General features: G+C 41.3%; 1 protein-coding gene across 2 annotated transcripts in view; it reads right to left on the minus strand.

Moving 5' to 3' along the window:
- The window catches only part of LOC123314745 (semaphorin-2A), a 336,596-nt gene that overhangs the window by 1,851 nt on the left and 315,876 nt on the right, over nt 1–18,869 (minus strand). For both annotated transcript variants that reach the window (XM_044900073.1, XM_044900072.1), the window contains exons 6-12: nt 15,007–15,277; nt 4,980–5,210; nt 3,617–3,875; nt 3,400–3,554; nt 3,060–3,336; nt 333–524; nt 27–270 (exon numbers count right to left, since the gene is read on the minus strand). In XM_044900073.1, the coding sequence (XP_044756008.1) occupies nt 27–270; nt 333–524; nt 3,060–3,336; nt 3,400–3,554; nt 3,617–3,875; nt 4,980–5,210; nt 15,007–15,277 (1,629 nt within the window). The remainder of the gene's footprint in view (nt 1–26; nt 271–332; nt 525–3,059; nt 3,337–3,399; nt 3,555–3,616; nt 3,876–4,979; nt 5,211–15,006; nt 15,278–18,869) is intronic.

An 18,869-nucleotide genomic window follows, 5' to 3' on the forward strand; every position in this document is an offset into this window, starting at 1 on the left:
GCCATGATGGTTTCATTGATACTTACAGCTTGTTTCCTCTCCCATGTCTTCATCGCAGACTTGTACTTCTCGAACTCGTGGCACCAGTCCGAGTATATCTTCTGATAGTCGTTGGTTTTGGCCGGCGGTGCGCATCTGTGTGCGTCCACCGTGACGTTATAGGAGCACAACAACGAAGCGCCCATGGAACAGTCGTAACGCCCGGCGTCCGCCTCTGTGACAGCTATGATGACCAATCCCCTCTCGGAGGTTTCGATATATTTCTCTGGTCTGAAAACGAGAAATTTCGATATATATCTACCCCAAGTACTTCTATAGACCACGATCCTTACCTGAACTGTATCTTATAACGACCCTTGTCTTTGGAATAGTGGTACCAGGTGATGGTCTGGGAGGACAGAACGGTGGGCATCTTCAGGAAGCAGCCCAGATGCAGGCTCTGACCCCACGTCACTATCATCTTCTTCTTCACGACGCTGCTGTCGCACACGTCGACGGTGCTGTTCGATACGTCCTGGAGGAGCCTGGAAGGAGTTATAGAGAAACTTATTTCATCGTATAAACTTCCACTCTGGCGTTATACAGAAGTTCCTGTATGCGTTCGAGATCGGTAGGGCCCGAAGGTATTATCGGAAGACATGCATGAAATTGAAAAATAGCAAAAACAGTAAGAAAGTGGAAACGCGTCGGTGATATCAGAGAGCGTCAAAACCACTCATGAGAATCGATCTCGGAGATATTTATTCACAAATGCTTGTATATATGCCAAATTTCAATATACGGCGAATATTATTCGGATGATATGAGGGGGGAAGGCATTGGCGGCGGTGGAGTCACAGAGTCGGCTGATGAACACTCTCAGAACCGAAAAAAAGTTTTCAGCAGCTCCTTTACACTCTAATCGACTCATTAAAAGAGTTTTACACCAACAACTATTAAGATACAAGCTGTCATCTGCAAGAGATGACTTTCTTTCGAGTTGCACACTTTCAAGAAGGTGCTGCCTCTTTGTTGAAATGGTTGCCATCTTCGTTTTCTTGAAAGACGAAGAATTGTCCTCTTCCGACTGACAATTAATTTCACTTGAGACTTGCGGTGTATTTATAAATATACCACGTGCATCAATAACTGCTTGGCATCGTCTCTGCATCAAGTTATATGAAGAAATCTTGCTCTATTCGTTGCCGAAATTGAGGCCACATATCTCGGAATGTTGAGGCGATTCAGGCTCAGTTTTTGAGTGTCAAGGGGTCGGCTGATGAACACTCTCAGAACCGAAAAAAAGTTGTCAGCAGCTCCTTTACACTCTAATCGACTCATTAAAAGAGTTTTATACCAACAACTATTAAGATACAAGCTGTCATCTGCAAGAGATGACTTTCTTTCGAGTTGCACACTTTCAAGAAGGTGCTGCCTCTTTGTTGAAATGGTCGCCATCTTTATTTTCTTGAAAGACTCTTCCCTTCCTCTTCCGAGTGACAATTAATATCAATTGAGACTTGTGGTGTATTTATAAATATACCACGTGCATCAATAACTGCTTGGCATCGTCTCTGCATCAAGTTATACGAAGAAATCTTGCTCTATTCGTTGCCGAAATTGAGGTCACATATCTCGGAATGTTGAGGCGATTCAGGCTCAGTTTTTGAGTGTCAAGGGGTCTCAGTGCAAGGTCCCAAGCCATTTCGATTAGATTTGGGCCAAGGGATGTATCCCCTGCATGGTGTTATTATGTGGGGCTGCATTATCATACAGAGTTAAGAGACTGACTTCTTAAAGAGTGAACGGTTTTCTATTGGCTTTGTTTCACGTGATCTACCAGTTCTAGTGGCCAAGCACTTTGAGAGTAAACGTGATGTCACATTTTGGCTGACATCTGAATGACTGTTCTGTGTTCTCCCCGGTTGATTCCCTGGACGAGTCGACGCTGGGATGAGCTCGGAGGGAAAGTTTCACGTCGATTCACCTCCCTGTCCCTGCCATCTATTTGCATACCGATATATGCCGAATAAACACTGCGGATGTCTCGGCTCGGCCGAGAACTCCAGATTTCCGTTCGGTCTAAATAAACGTTTGTTGATTCCAGAGCGCCCGCGGCCACTGTAACCCCGCGGCGCCCTTTCGATCGACAAACAAAATTCGATGTGTTCCGATTGGAAATCGTTCGCGAAAGAGAAGGAAACGAAGGGTTTTTCGACCGGCTAGAAAAAGCGGAGGAAAAACGAAAAGATGAATAATGCCGAGTGCCCTGCGAGAGTGGTAATTAGCATCGAGCTCAGACAATCCGGGAGATTGTCGGAGAAGTTGCGTGCCTCATGAAATTCTATGAGGGAAGTGTTTTTCAACCCCTTTTTCGACGTCACCTAGGCTGCAGTTAGAAGTGGAGGATTAATGGAAATTATTTGCTTCCACTTATTCTTTCAACGGTGGAACAATGGCGTCCTTCGCAGAAAAGTTCTGAATTTGATAGGAATTAGTTGAGACTGTTATCCGAGCTGATGTTCCATGTTTGAAAATTTTCCTTAACTGGAAAGGTCGAATCTCCAGAAGCTTTTATGGCTCACTGCCTATAACTCCCCCCAGCCTATAACTCTCCAAGCCTATAACTCTCCAGGCCTATAACCCTCCAAGCCTATAACTCTCACAGCATATATTTATTCAACCTATATGTTCCTCGTCATCTATATGTCTTCTAGGCTAGAGCTTTTACAGCCTTAATTTTCGCAGCCTATATCTTGTACAGACTATAAATCTAACCGCCTATATCTTCCTCAACCTATATCTCCCGCAGTCCAGCTATTCCGCAGCCTATATCTCTCGCAGCCCGTATATCCGCAAGCTTTCTCATAGGCAGCCGATATCTCCACAGGCCATATCTTACACAGTCTTTATCTTCCGTAGCGTATATGTTTTAGAGTCTATATCTCACGTATATTCATAGCCTATATTATCTCCTATAACAACGTAATATCTCTAGGGAAAAAAACATTTAAACTGTTTTCACGTGAGTACCGTCCCGTTGAAGGAAACCAACTACCAAATGGTTCATTTCAACTCACCCAGGGGAGTAAGGCTTGCACACGTTGGAGTCCTTGTCCCATCCACAATAAGGATCGTGCACGCATCTCAGACAGTTGTCGTATCTTCTGTTGCACATCACCAGATCGACCTGTTTTATCCTCAAGTCCGAGGCCACGTAGATCGCCTTGTGCTCCTTGCTGATCTCCATGACTTGGATAGCCTCGCCGGGCGTCACGTCGAACACGTCAAGAAGGATCGACGAAGTGTCCCCGTCTTCCTTCTGCCATTCCACGATCTTGTGGACGCGTCCATCGTCTGAAACAGGCGAAGTACCAATTGTAGATATGAAAGATAGGTTATGTCAGAATATAGACTCACTTGTTCCAGCGTAGTAGACGGTGTAGTCCAGAACGGCACCTCCAATGTCAACCGGTACCTTATCCACCACCAATTTGGTGAAGATTATGTCTCTCTTGAAGAAGACAGGTTTCTCGTGTTCGTGTTGGACTGCAGAGTCCATCAGGGGATGAGATCTGGGGAAATTAATTGAAGTTAAAAAAATACTTTGCTCTGTAAGCATAGAACACTATCTTACCTGATAAAATTGAGCACTGAATCCGGTAAAGTTTCCGTGTTGTTAACGCATGTACCTGGACGTGGTTCAGGGACACGACCAGATAACACCGGTAACCAAGCAGAAGAAGATGACGCTTGTTCCTTGAATTTTCCGGCAAAGGCGGCGTGAATGTCTTTCAGAGTGAAAGAACATATGGCGGAACCCATCAGACCGTTGGTGGAGGTAGTGAAAGTACCATAGAATTTATTGTTGTCGCCTGGAACTCTGTAGATGCTCTCTGAAAGGAAAGATGTCATAGAGGTACGATAAAGAGCGTTGTTTGGGGAGCAATGGACGAGTTCAGAAACGTTATATTGAAGTGAAAAATTCGCAAAAACATAGTGTCAGTTAAAAATTTATCAACGGTTACACTGAGCTCTGAACTCTACCAGAGGAATTTAAAATGGCGACTCAAAGGTGGCTCACTGGTTCTATAAAATCATATAGCGAACCGTGGAATGGAATTTCGCAACAGGAGTTACGAATTTTCTGTCGAAACTGAAACATTCAGGGTAGTCGCTACAAGATGGCCAAAAATTGGTGTGTAAACGTAACAACCCAAGAGAATAACCCATCCAGTTGGATATCATACCGCAATGAATACGCCCAAGGAATGTACACTGGAAAAGCCCGGAACCATCAGAGTGGGCGCACACGTTTCTACGTTAGATTAATTCTAAGCAAACTTCCAACTAAAGGAAGACTCTTGCTCCCCATTACCGAGCTTCAATTTCCACATAACTTCCCTAAAAACGAATACGTCGATGATTTGCGAGGCCTTAGATGTTCCGGGGCAAAACTGAGCGTCAAACTTCTTCAGAACTTCGCGTAGACGCAGCAATACGCCTAATTTGCCAAGTTGAATGTTGCTTTCGGCGTCATATGCATGCAATTTATCGCGTCGTCGTCGGTGAGAGTAGTTTGCGTAAGTTCCACGAGGCAGTAACAAGATGTCCACCCGATGACCATAATGATATATTACTCGCATTTCACAAGAAACACGAGCCGGGCAAAGGAGCTAGCAATTTGTACTCGGACTGTCAAACTTTCACCAACTCGGGGGCGAGGATGGAACTGACATCAAAGGGAGTTCGTCTCTGGGACGGGGTCGAATTCGCTGAATTGAAATTATCGACGGAGTGGACGATATAAGGGGTGGAGAATGAAATTTTATAACGTATTAAGGCCAAAAAGATTGTTAAACAAAGGGCGTTACAACACAACAGGTTTTTTGTGTTATTCAAACCTAATTCCCTGTCCTTGTTTAGTCTTAAGCCCTGTCCCTTCCTAGTGATGCGTTTGCGATGAAAAGTTTCCTGTTCTGTGTGAAGGGTATACTTACGTATTTCGTTGAAATAGAAGGGGAATTCCCCAGGGATGGAACAGTTGAGTCTGGCCTTCAGATAGGTTGCCCAGTTCTGCGATAGGATGTTTTTACCACCAGTATCCTTCTTGCATACTCTTGCCACTCTGGAGTAAACGCTCTTGCCACAATTGATGTATTCAACGGCTGTCTCACGGAAGAAGAAGAGTACATAGTCGCCGATATCAAAGGAACCCACGAAGTTTGGCTCTGAAAATGTCAAATATCAAAGATGAGAAACTGAAACAAGAATTGATCATCTGGAAAAAAAATCCGAGTAGTTATAACACAGACATCTTTTTAAATCCTTCAGGAATTTTCATAACCACAGCGAGATTCGAGCAGCACAAGGCCGAGCCCTCACCGAAAAGATTCAAGTGATAACCCCATGATAAATTTCATATTCCGCGTTGTAAAAAGCATTCTAAACGCAGGAATCCGAAGGATAAAACACCGAAGGATGTAATAAAGCCGTTGGCCCGTGAATTATCCGAGAAAGACCGGTCTAATTGTCGAATAAAAGTGTGTTGATTTCGGGAGCAAACTGCGATGAACATGCAATAATATTCAAATGACTTTCGAAGTTTTACGCTCCCATTATAGGCGGTTTAACGGCAGCTCTACGGGAGTTCCGAACTTCTACGGCAATTATCAATGGAATGGAACCGTAGTTATTGATATTTCCTGTAGTATGACGTCCTACACTGAGTATTTGACGGAATTTGGAAAGGCTTGCCTCCGTTTGAAGGCAAAGGAATGAAGAATCAACATTTCGAGCGTTGGATTTGTAAAAATCTTAGGTGGATGCAGGTAAACTGCCATCGACTAGCTAAGGACGTTCAAGGAAAGTATTGAGAACGACAAAAGGACTTAGAAAGCAACGCCAATTAGAGCCATCGAACTGTTTTCATTATTAATAACCTGTTTGATGGACCTCCTCTCTTTCTTGAATACCTCCAAAGTTTTTGCCTTGTCAATCAGGTACCTTTGCCATATTTTTTGTGAACAAACAATGTATTCGGATTATCAATAATATAATATCGATCTCGACCAAACGAGCTCAAACTGCCGCTCCACTATCTAAGCAGGTCGAATTTCAAATATTCCAACGTCGTATCAATAACAAGTTCAGATTTCATATTAAGTCTTGAGAAGAGCCTTCGAGCGTAGGGGAAATAGGACGCTCAAAGGTGTTCTTGCAACTACGTCCGTTGGTCCCCCTAATTAGATGCCGTTATTAAGCCGGCATCACACGATTTACCGCGTCGGACCCTTCAAGGGTCCGGTGAGTCTCCTTAGCGACATATGAACTATTCCAACTGTTTTACTTCGAAGGGTGACTTTCCGGATCAACATGACAGTAAAGGTATACCCCTGAGCTATTTTCGAGGCTAAGTTCCGTAAGCAAAGAGACCCAAGTCAAGACGACAACTAATTCGAAGAATATTTTGCTAGTTTATAGCTACAGCTACAACAAATGGGAGACCAGCCTTCGCCTATCAGATTCATACAGGCGAAATCTGTACTTATCTGAGAACAGGCAGCATCTCCATACCTATGGGAATATGGAATTTTCGTACAAGAAGAATCTGCCCACAATTCAACCGAAAATTATATCTGACACGTACTAGACCGAGGATTCACGTACAAGCCGTGTTTCATTTTTAAACGTAACCGAATTAAAAAAAATTCATGAGGCAATTTCCCCCGAACCTCTGGGATCGAACAATTAAACCCGTTAGAAAAATTACAGGCCGTTTCATCGGGATTTAACATCCCCCGCATCCGCCGAGCCATCTGCACAGGTATAATTCGGACTGCGGCCGCCAAAAACCTAAACTTTCGCAGTTACCTCAGTCGTCATCCGCCGATTTACATCTATATTGGAGAAGAACCCGCCCTCCGTACTTATAACTTCACATTGTATTACTTATGGGTAATTTGTTGGCGGTTGGGCGTCTCATAAAAATGCTAATTCTTCCGCCGAATTAAGCGGCGGCAGATCCAGTTTGGCGGTTCCGAGACGGGTAAGGACCAATTGAATTTCCTTTATGGCGTCGTTACTTCAAAAATGTTATTTTTGGAAGAGGGTGGCTGGGTTTGATGAGGTCCTGAACGAAGAGGAAGAATCTTTTTCAGTGGATATTTACCACGGCTTCATCGAAAACTCTCGGCCAATGGACGCTTTCTTACACAGCTTTGATTTTCAGACCTTATTGATCATATGGTACTCCTCAAATTTAGATTGAACCTGATTGGATCGTCCAAGTACAAATCAATCCAGAGATAATCTCTGCCAAGATATCCAATTAATTCGAATTTATAGCTCGTTCGCATCATAAACACCTTTAATCTCCAGGAACAACAACTCATCCCCATCTCGAAGACGTCAAACATCCATATTTCGCGTAGGTTGTCACTCCTAACAGTTTCCTGCACTTTGCTCCGTCGAAAATTCGATACGGCCCTAATCGCACAGCGCTCTTTCGTTGTTTCGCCATGTTTGCCCGTCTAAATCCCCATCCACACCCGAAATTGAAACACTCAACGCGGCGGGATGGAAAGTGGCTACGCCAAATTGAATTTCTAAATTTCCGAACGTTTTACATCGGGCCGTCGTCGGTACAATGTACCACTTTGCGCGCGGCAAACGTCTAAGTAAACGCCTCCTTTTCGCGAACACTTAATACGCGACTTAATTCATAATGCGCCCCTAAAATATGGGGTTTCGCTTGTTCAAGACGTTCCGCGGCATTAAAAGTTGGATTTTACGGGACGATCGTAAAGATGTTTACGATAATGTTGGCCGCGGCGCGGGAAAAGTACTCCGTTTTTCGAAATTTAATTTGGGGGTGCGCCCCCTGTCGGCGGGGGATGGCGGGGATCAATTAGTTCCCCATGAATTATGAACGAGATTTGAAGATCTCCGATGAAATTCGCATCTGGAACACCGTGTGTATTTTCACGACATTTTTCCGACAGGGGATTCGCCTACGCCCGCACCATCATTCGTCGTGTTTGGATTTACTCACCCCTGACAGGAGCACAGAGTTTCACACTTCTTCCTATGACATACGATGAGAAACTTTTTAGTTTTTAATCATTTTATATTTAAAGGTAATTTTGTTCGTCATATCGAATCGAATAAGTAAACTCACATTGTGAATTAATTCAAAATATAAAAATATTTTGACAAGCATCATAACCTCACATTTTTCTGCTATAGACCATATTAGTGAGGTTAGGCGGGAAATTTGAATCGCGATCCATCCGTGGATCTGGTCCCTGAATTCCCTATGCATTTCTTATGGGACTAAAAATGCCGCGTACTTCTCGCCTGTTTTTGGATATTTTAGCGAATTTCTTAAGATTTATTTCTGTTGGAATGTGTTCTATGATCCTTTCTTAACAAGTTGAAAACAAAATTTCGTAATAAAATGGTATATTTTTTTAATAATGGATCAATATAAAATTGGTCAGCAAGATCCATGGAAGTTTGTCGTAGCTTCATTTCGTTTCTAACCTCTGAAGCTGACATCATTCTAACGCGCAAGCGTAGCATGTCATTTTCTTTGTTACGGTTCATGATTGACGTATAGCAGAAATGATCTACGACATACGGATATATTCCGTATAATAATGTGTTCAATTTTGATTTTAGGACATATAAAAGTATATTGTGATGTAAAATGTACTTGGAAACAACCTCTAATAATTGCGGCATCCAATTTTGCATGTCTTTATATTAACATTTACTTCTAGCTAGCGATATTCCATCTTAAAGTCGATTCCTATGTAAAACAATTTGAATATGGATCTCCCGCCAACTGAGTGATTCTAACCTCACTAATATGGTCTATATACAGAATGCAATGTGTCAAATTTCCAAGGCCAGCCAACTGCTCTGCTCTTATAGAACGGACTATATATTTTAACTTCTATTCCCATAGTAGTAGTGCAACTTTTATTAGAGATTCTCCTTCAGTTATGCAGACACTAGGGGTTGATTTACCCCAGTAATTTTTCCCGAATACGCCCCGAAGCCATCCATCAGTCAGAGCCCAAGTCGCCATATCGGATGCGACGGTCCATCTCGTTTTTTTCTGTCATCCTCGACACTGAACGTATTTCAAGTCGTAAACTTTCGCGGGGACGCCTCTGATGTACCTACTTCGGGGGCGAAATTAATTTCGCCCCCTCGTTGCAACAACGTACCGCAGGTGTCTCTGATATCGCCGCTTTTTCCGATACCAGCCGGGCGGAATGATGCAAAGATATTGCATCGGTAGGTGCTCGAGAATGATATACGGATTTTTTTAATAATGGGGTCTGATGGGGGGGGGGGACCTAATGTCTGTCAAACGGCCCGGAAGAAATTGAATGGATTCGTTCGAGAGGGGAAGTTTTTGGTCTGGGATTTCCTGATTTTCGGAGTCAGTCGTCTGGGAGGAGGGAGAAATCACCTATACGAAGAACTCTGAGCCAAAATACTTGAAGGAAAATGTTTTTGACCGATGCAGTAGTTTTCGAATATTCAGAGAGAATGGTTCTTACCATACCACCTTGCAAACCACCCACCGATATGAATATCAACAAGTGTTACGATCTGAATTGAACTGGGTGATTTGCCATCGTCAGGACAACTAACTGGAGAACTGATTTAATACTGGCAGACGCCAAGCGCCATCAATTCCAAAGCGGTTTTCCGTCGGAGGGGCTGTGTTGCTCTGAAGAGGTCAAATGAGGCCGAAACCATAGTCAGCATCTGCTCTTCTTCGGTGGGACGTTCTCAATTTAGTTGTCTTGACGATGTCAAATCGGCTAATTCAATTCAGAACACATGTTGATGTTCATATCGGCGAGTGGTATGCATCTGAATTAATTCTTATTATTGTATTAATTGCTTGAATCGTTAGCACTCTATCATCGTTCAATGAAGTGACCAATTTCGATGCTGTAGATCAGAGGTGATCAGACTTGAATCGCCTGCGATCTACTTCAATATTATCAGACTCCCATCGTTATTTATACATTATTTATACGTACAAATATTTCAACAGTAGATTCTTGAGTTCCAAAAAAACACTTTTTTCATATAACATTTTTTTCGATTCATCCAAGATAAAAATATATAGCCATTTTGAGTTTTCATAATAAGCTGCGCCACCTCTTAAAAAACAAAATTACCATCAGCTAAATTGTGAAACTAGACATCTGTGGATCTTTTAAACATAGTTGTATTCAGCCAAAGTACCCGATTTTCAAATTTCACAAATACTTTTTGATTTTTCAACATCAAATTGTTCGAAAACGGAGCATTATACGAGAAAATATGAGGAATTCTTATAATTTATAAAACGTTCAAATATTCATTCGATAACGTCCAATTCAGTTTGAATAGTTGGGTCCTTTGAATTTCTGGTATTTTTATGGTACGTTATGGTCATTATGAGAAAACTTGAAGAACTGGGTGATATCTTGTGTTCGAGAAAGATTCATTAAATGAATGAAAAACTATACTTCATTCAAATTTATTTTAGGAGTCGGTTGGCCATGAAATAATTTTCTCAAGTTTTTGTAACTAGAACGAAGTTAGGTTGGCACTCATGAAATGTCGTTAATGTCATAACGCCGTTGCCACAACTAATATCAATTTTTATTACGAAAATGCCGAAAGTGATAGAAAAAAGAGACAGAGTTTCAAAAAGTGCTATTTAGAATTCAGGTCCGCTCATTCAAATAGTTATACCCTGATATTCTAAAATTCACAATACGTCAGACGGTAGGGAACATATTCGATGTAAGAGAATTTATATAATGTTTCATCTAAATCTAAACGACATATATTTCTGCTGGATATTTCCACAATTAGAAAGATTGTGAATGAAGAGGATGACAAAGAATTTCCTTTTATTGGGAGACCCAAAAAAGTGGTGGAATTTGAGAATTTCATATTCGAGTGAATTAATGCGAAAATTTTACTACAGGATTTTCGATAAACGTCATCGGAGAATAAGTTCCCTAAAATGGATTTTTCTATTTTTCATTTGACTTATTATTATTATTACATCGATGTATTAAGATGAATAGGCACAAATACGCGCAAGTTGCCCTGTTACTTGTTTATTCATGTGAAATTTTTGTTCAAAGGTGAAGTTCATCTTAACTTGAAACTTCCTTCAATTCCTTTTACTTATATTGATGCAAGATGATTTAACATTCTTGTAATTATCTGTTAATTCCTTCGGGAGATACCCATTCCCAACCATTGCATCATTTCCATTTCATCTCCGAGTGAATATTTTTGAAATCTACAAATGATGTAAGCCAAAGAAGATAACGAACATTAACTCTCCTCAAGCTAGTGCATATTATGCTATTATACTGATCTCTTGTATTTTCCATGCAAATAACTGAATTTGGTATGCCTTCAATCAGTTTGTATAAACTTCAATTATGTTCGTCACATATTTTCCGAAGAGATTCGACATATAAAATACGTAATAACAGAAACTTTTACGTAGAACGGGCAACATAGCGTTGATTCAAAACCCAAAAATGTTTTGACAAGCGTCATAACCCCACATTTTCGTACTATACAAAGTGAAATGTGTCAAATTTCCATGGCCAACCGAATGCTAAAATAAAAGTGAATGAAGTATATATACCGAGATTTATTTCATTCGATAAAACCGTTTGTGAGATAGAACTGAAAATATCATTTTTTCTTGGTTTTTCAACAACCTGTATCTTTTAAACCGAGCCGATTCGGAAAAAATGGTAAAGGAAAAAAAGTGTTTCTTTTGACCTCAAGAATCTACTGTTGAAATATTTGTACAAGTCAAAGACTCACACTGTAGATCAGAATCGGTTCATTTTTTATGAGAGCGACTCAAAAATTTCACGCTATCGACCGGTCGTCTTAATATTGACCGAAAGAAGTGAATGAAAGCGCATAGCAGAGATTCTCCAACCCTTCCTATCGAAACCTCGTGAAAGCCTTCTATCTTCAGCTAACGAACCCGAGAAAATGATAGCTCCACCTAACATCGGGGAAAATCCGACGGAAAATTCGACGTCGCGGTCGGGGCAATTCATAACCTATGAGGGTTAATTAAGTTCCCCGGGCAAATTCGGAGATCTGAGGCCTCCGGAACCGTTCTCGGTAACCAAAACGCTTAATGACACGTAAAATTAAAACATAAGTGCGCGAATTTCGGAGAAACGCCGTTTTCAACGCTCCGTCGCCCGTTAGGTACGTCGAAAGGAGGCAGATTTGCTGGCTGGCCCGCGGGGTAGCTCGTCGCTTCGAGGTTCCGACTAACGAACCAACCGAGACTGACAAAAACCTCGTTTTCGCGTGTTGTTTATCGTCGAATACGGCTGATACCCGGGGAAACTTTGATCGGAATTAATGTTGCAAGCTTGTCGAGTTACGGGGGTGTTACCTAGGCGTAATACCGCGTAGAAATATCCTTCGATAACGGTGTGAAGGTGCATATTCGCATGTAAACAAAATAAAAAAATATGGAGCCAGTGGATTGTGTTGCAAAGTGGCTAGGTAAAATTGGCGCCTTTGATTGCCCCAACAGAACCTCTATGCATTCTGGTTGCTGGTACAGGAACCGATTCTCATAACCATGTCTAACGGTATAACAAATTTTTTTGAAATTACATTCCAGACAGTACGATTCCAAGACTGAAGTCACGTAAACCTTCATGGTCCCACTCTTTTCTTAATTCGAATGTGAGGGACAAGGAAATATGGCAGTCTGTGTGAAATACGTACACTATTTTCATCAGAAAATACGAGGATGTATTGATATCTAGTTAGCCTAGGCCAGTTCCATGCATAAAAAAATATTGCGTTACCGAACAATAATTCATTTGTAGTGTCAGTGTGAAGTTTGAGGTCAAAAAAGTAAACCAGAGTTACGAAATAAATCAAAAGAAAAAAGATGTCCACCGAAATTGTGAAAATCGAAAAATTGGAGTATAGAGCCATCATCAAGTATCCGTATTTAAGGGTTAAGAGGTAAGCAGATTTACGAAGATATGCTTTATACCCTTGGTGATCAATTTCCTCCGTATGGGACCGTGAAAAATTGGACTGCAAGCTTCAAAAGAGGTAAATTTTCCTTTGAAGATGATGACCGATCGGAAAGGCCAGTTTCTATGTCAGTCCCCGAAAATATCGATGCAGTTCACGACATGATTTTATCAGACCGTCGAATTGGACTAAAACCGATATCTGAAGCACTGAATATTTCATACGAACGCGATCATCATGGTCACGTCAATTTGGACATGAGAAAAATTGCTGCAAAATAGATACCCAAATGTTTGAATGTTGACCAAAAGCGTGCAAGGGTAGAAGCAGCGCGTTCGATCTGTGCTCGGTTTGAAAACGATGTAGACTTCCTTAACCGAATTGGTACTATGGATGAGAGTTGGGTACATTTCTACGACTTAGAAACAAAGCAACAATCGATGGAATGGCGACACTCTGGTTCTCCAAGACCTAAGAAGTTTCTTGTCCAAAAAACTGCTTAAAAAGTGCTTGCTTTAGTTTTTTGGGATTGCCATGGAGTAATCATGATTGATTTTTTGGATAAGGGTAGAACAATAACCGGAGATTACTTTTCGAAATTACTGACCACTCTACGGGAAAAAATTCAAGAGAAACGACGCGGAAAGCTATCCAAATGTGTTTTGTTTTTACAAGACAACGCCCCTCCACACAAATCTCATGTTACCATGCAAAAAAATTCGTGATTAAAGGTTTGAATTACTAGAGTGCACCCTTTAATCACCAGATTTGGCTCCAGCCCACTATCATCCCTTTCCTCAACTGAAAAAAAGTTTAAAAGGTGGTAAATTATCCTCCAACGAAGAGGTAATAAAAGCTGAGGAGGCCTGGTTTGAAGAGCAAGAAGAAACATTTTTTTTATAAAGGTCTAGAGACGTTGCAGGTCCGCTGTAATAAATTTATCCAATTGAGAGGAGAATATGTTGAGTAATAAAATATTTTGACATTGAAATTTTGTTTGGTTCTATAGTAGGCTAAGAATTTTTCAATTTATCCTCGTAAATGACTGAATGAACAGAAATATTGAATTCAATTTTATTCTTATAAATTCTGATACTCATTTTACAGTTATCTACAGACGGCATGTGCGCTCTAGGTAGCACATTAGCCTACCCGGCGATAGGTGGTGCACTGTCTCTATATCTCTCAATGCAGTCTCTGTGTCTTTGAATAAAGACTCTGCACAGTGCTCGAAAGACTCGAATCAAAATAGAACTTTTGGTATATCCTGTTTTATCAGTATTTCATGTTTATTACAGAGAATAGAATGGAACGCAATTTCCCAAATGCCCTTATATATCTAGCAATCTGTCCGTCGAATCTCCGGAGACAGAACCGAATAAAATATTAAATTATACTTGGTGATTCAGCGTATGAGCGGAAATGCCAAACAACCAATCATCGAATGGACGAATTTCCCGGAAAAACACAATAACCGTCATCCCCTCTCGATGAGGCCGCCCCGCCGGAATAAACAAGAAGCAATACGTCACCTCGTATCCGTAGAATTTTCATTTATGGACCCTTCTCCACCGGAACCGCTCTCTATGCTCCCGTATACGGTAATAGAACGTCCGGCTCATTGCCGGTTTATTTTTACGATATGATGACCGCCGCCGGCTCACTTCATTACGCGATATGAAATTCCACCGGAAACCCGTTAAGTTATTCGGCATCGACGTCCTTCCCTAATGGACCGGAAAAATTCGACGCAAACGACCGAATTCTTCTGTGCTTTCTCGCCCTCCGCGTTAACGACACACTTTCCGGGGGTCGAAATTGAAAAGAATACGATCAATTCCGTTCTATCCGCAGTAAAGATCATCTCCGATGGCTCGGCCACAGATAAACGTATCCGTCAGATTTGACGTACGTCAAAATCGGCTATTTTCAGGTTATGCGTTTTTGAATACTCACTGTCTAGCCATTTCGAATCGTATTTGATCGTTCTCTTGAAACTGAACTCCTTCCTGCCGGTGGTGAGGTTGTGGAGGTCTGTCCTGAAGATGACAGTGTCGGCCTTCGTGAATTCCGCGTTTGTTCCGGAATACAAGCCGGGTAGATCGCCAGGGTTTCCGTGTTCCACCCAGACCGCTGTGGAGTTGTCTGCTGGGTCGTAAGGGCATTTTGCTATTCCCAGTCCTATGCCAGGAACGAAGAAGTTTCGACCTATATGTGTCAGGTTAGCCTGCGGAAAAAAAGAAACTCAGAAAACTGGTTTACCTAAATAGTCACATATATTTCTGTGTCAAAAATATTTTATGAAAAACATTCTGACTCTGTGCTATGAACGATTAGCATCTTAGACCAAACGCACTTAGTGTTAAGTGTCCCTTAAAATGAACCCTTAACTTAAATAACGTTGCACCAACTGTTAAGTGACATTTAAATGGCTAAATCTACCCTTTAATTTCAGCGCTCCTGTAATGACCGCTCAGGTATTTAAGAGCGGGATTCTAACCTAAAATAATTCGTTGAACTGGCTGCAGAACTTCTCATTTTTGATGGATTTTGAAAATTTAATGAATTCATTACTGAATACCAAGCCTTTTTTGCCTTTATTGTAATGCCGTCATTCTTTTTTAATTTTCAATTTGGTGTCACAAATCATACTGTAGTTAGTAACAAACTCTTTTCTTGTGTTGAGAAGTTGAGTGCCCTCCGTAAATTACCACCACTTGCTTGGCAATCATTCATCGTATTCGAGGACAATAAGGAAATTTTCTTCACGTTCCTCTTCAACAATAATAAAACAAATTCACACAAGACCTTTCAAAGAAAGTGTTATACTTATATAATATAAACTTAGGTACCTTTTATTTGACAATTCTTATCATTATCAATAATAATGCTAATTCAGCTACAAAAAGATAATAATATTATAATTTACTTGACAATGACTGACAGGACAATAAAGTTAGGTTAATGAAATGACAACGAGCATCGCCAACCGGTCAACCAATGAAATGGCTTTATTGGACTAGGATGAAGTTGCAACGAAATAAAAACCTAAATATCACTAGATATAAAAACTTAAGGGCCCCCTTACTTAAGATTCTGTTAAGCCACAGTTGTGCAACAGGGGATAAAATTAAGCGTCCATTAACTTTAAATGACGCTTAGTTAAGTACTCGTTTTAAGGGGAATTGGTGCAAACGGGCCTATTGAACAAAAAAGGACAAATCAAAAAGTGACATGTCGTTCATGTCAAGTTCTCACTGCCCCGTTGTTCGAATTTCATTTCAGAAATATCCATGCGGAACATGTTCATGTTAAGTGTTGCCCGTTTGTTTCGGACAGTCGGGGCATCCAAATGGCTGGAATTTCCCGCTGCAATACACTTTAGGCAAACGCCCGAAAAATGCCATGCAGAAATTATTTCTACCCTATTATCCAAATTGAAAACAGACCTTATTTATTCGGGCATGAGTATACGAGCCTGCCCCTCCTGAATATATATCTCTTATTCATGCTAAAAAATCCACGGTCCGCCTGCTTGCAGCCCAGAAAATGGTCCTCCGTTCCAAGGATTACCGACGCAGTGTTGCCGGTTCGATATTCCCGAGATCCCGTACTTACCCTTCCTGAATAAACAGCTTCGAGTGCACGAGGCTGACAATAACGAATGCCAGCATCCAACATACACTTAGTGAGGTTCGTACCTACTCTATGAATCGCCAAAATTAGCCCGGGTATATGAAAAAGAATACATTGAGGGGCCCCAAAGAAAAAGAACGAGTTTTACGATAACTGACATCCCATTTTCAACGAAAATGTCCTTAATTCGGCAACACTGTGCAAATTCCTCGGTGCCATGAATTGCCGCATATTTTTGGACCCCTTTTTTTCGTATGGGGGTACGTGATTTGTGTGTAGAGAGCTAGGCGCGAGAAAAACGCTGTTCAGGAAAGTGATGACTTCCGATGGGGTTATACGACTGTGAGACCGGGGACTAATGGTTCGAATAATAGAGCGAACGTTCATTGTTAAACGGATTTTTTCGTTGATTAAATGGCACTAGGCGCCCCTCGCCCATTTCCACTTCTTGCCATGGAAATTGTCTGGTAATTCCCCCTTCGATTCTATGCGCATAACCTCAGAAGTCGAAACAACACGTGGCTACGTCAGGACGGTTTTCAAATAATATGTCATCGAAGTAATCCTTCGGATCAATCAAATGAGATTGGTACAAAATGAATACGCTTCATGGATCAATTACTTCAATAAATTATATGACAGTCCCTGGCTGTTTTCCCCTTTTCAAGATAAAACCCTTTCGAAATTACCTCTTCTATTCTATGTTCATAACCTAAAACGTCAAACAAAACGTGGAGCAACCATTTGATAGATAATACGTCATCGACAGATGCTCTGCTACTCTTGCTTATTATTCAAAAATAAACAAAAAAAAGTACCATAATGCTCTGCTTTTGTGACAACCAAACTTGTGAAATGATTTGTGAAAGTTATTATATAGATAACATAACCTTTCCTTACATAATGTACAGCAATCAAATGATTTTGTCCTTTTAATTTGGTATTTATAGTATATTCTATAGTATATCCATTACAGACTTATAGTTAAAGAGGTTTTCGAATATACAGAATGTTTCGAAATCATTTCGCTTTGTATTCAATGACACCTCGTGTATTTCTCCATCAATGTGAATAAAAAGTGGAATGAGGAAATGATTCCATCAGAATCGAACTGACGTCCCTTTTCCCTATTCATGCATATTACAGTGCGGGATTCGCAACCGCAGCGCGATCTCGCAAGAAAAACAATTTTCCACCTTTGCCCGTAAACACCGGGAACGGCACACACACCTATCAGCATAAATGCGAAATCAATATAGTCGTTTTCTTGGGGGACGCGGCTCGGTAATGTCGGTATGAATCTTTAATCGTTTCGACGGAGAGACTGCCGCCACGCCTCGGCACATACAGAGAGACTGCACCGGGCCCATAACCTATTGATATCCGGGAAGGGAGCGGACGAGGCCCTTATCGCCTTTTGGCAAGCGGAGGTTATGATTTTTACGCGACTAGACGCCCAGGGCGGGATCGGAAGAAGGCTGGGGAAAAAGAAAGTGCAAAAGACATGACGAAGAAGAAAATTGTGTAGAAATGTAGTGTAACACAATGGAAACGGGAGAATGTCTTTGCTAAGCGGAAAATATGTAATTAAAATCTGAATCTCCAAGAATAGCAGAACAAGATAGCATTCAACTATTGAATGAATGAATTTCGCGAAGAAAATATCGGATAATTCCATACGAGATAAATCAATTAGGATGATACGAACTGGGTGAAAATCATCAATGAAAAACGACCGGAGCTGGCGAAAAGGCAACCGGTCCCCAAGCAATACGGATGCTACATAAGGATGTATCAAGCCACATTAATTAATAGCTGAATTATTCAAGGGCTGAGGCCGTGAAAGCGACCGCACACACGGATATGGCTTTTCGGTGGCTGCGTGCAAACGTCAGACCTCTTCCTGAACCTTTTACCCCGGTCGGAGGATTCCAATCGCAGCTCATTATCACGCACAAATTGGATAGCTCCAGTTTAAATTCGGCACAAGCCACGGGGGGAAAACGTATACGACGTTCCATTCTTTCGTGCAAATAGACCATTCTTTCCCTTGCCGATGAGGTTCCAGAGCGCCCGACTAATATTCCGCGTATGTTATAGTTGAATCCAGGACTGTGGCATGTAATAAGGAGCATTTCGTCAGGGTTGAACAAATATTAAACGACGTTGAGCAAACGCCGTTT

Source organism: Coccinella septempunctata, chromosome 6 (genome assembly GCF_907165205.1).
Source record: "Coccinella septempunctata chromosome 6, icCocSept1.1, whole genome shotgun sequence".
NCBI classification, from domain to species: domain Eukaryota; kingdom Metazoa; phylum Arthropoda; class Insecta; order Coleoptera; family Coccinellidae; genus Coccinella; species Coccinella septempunctata.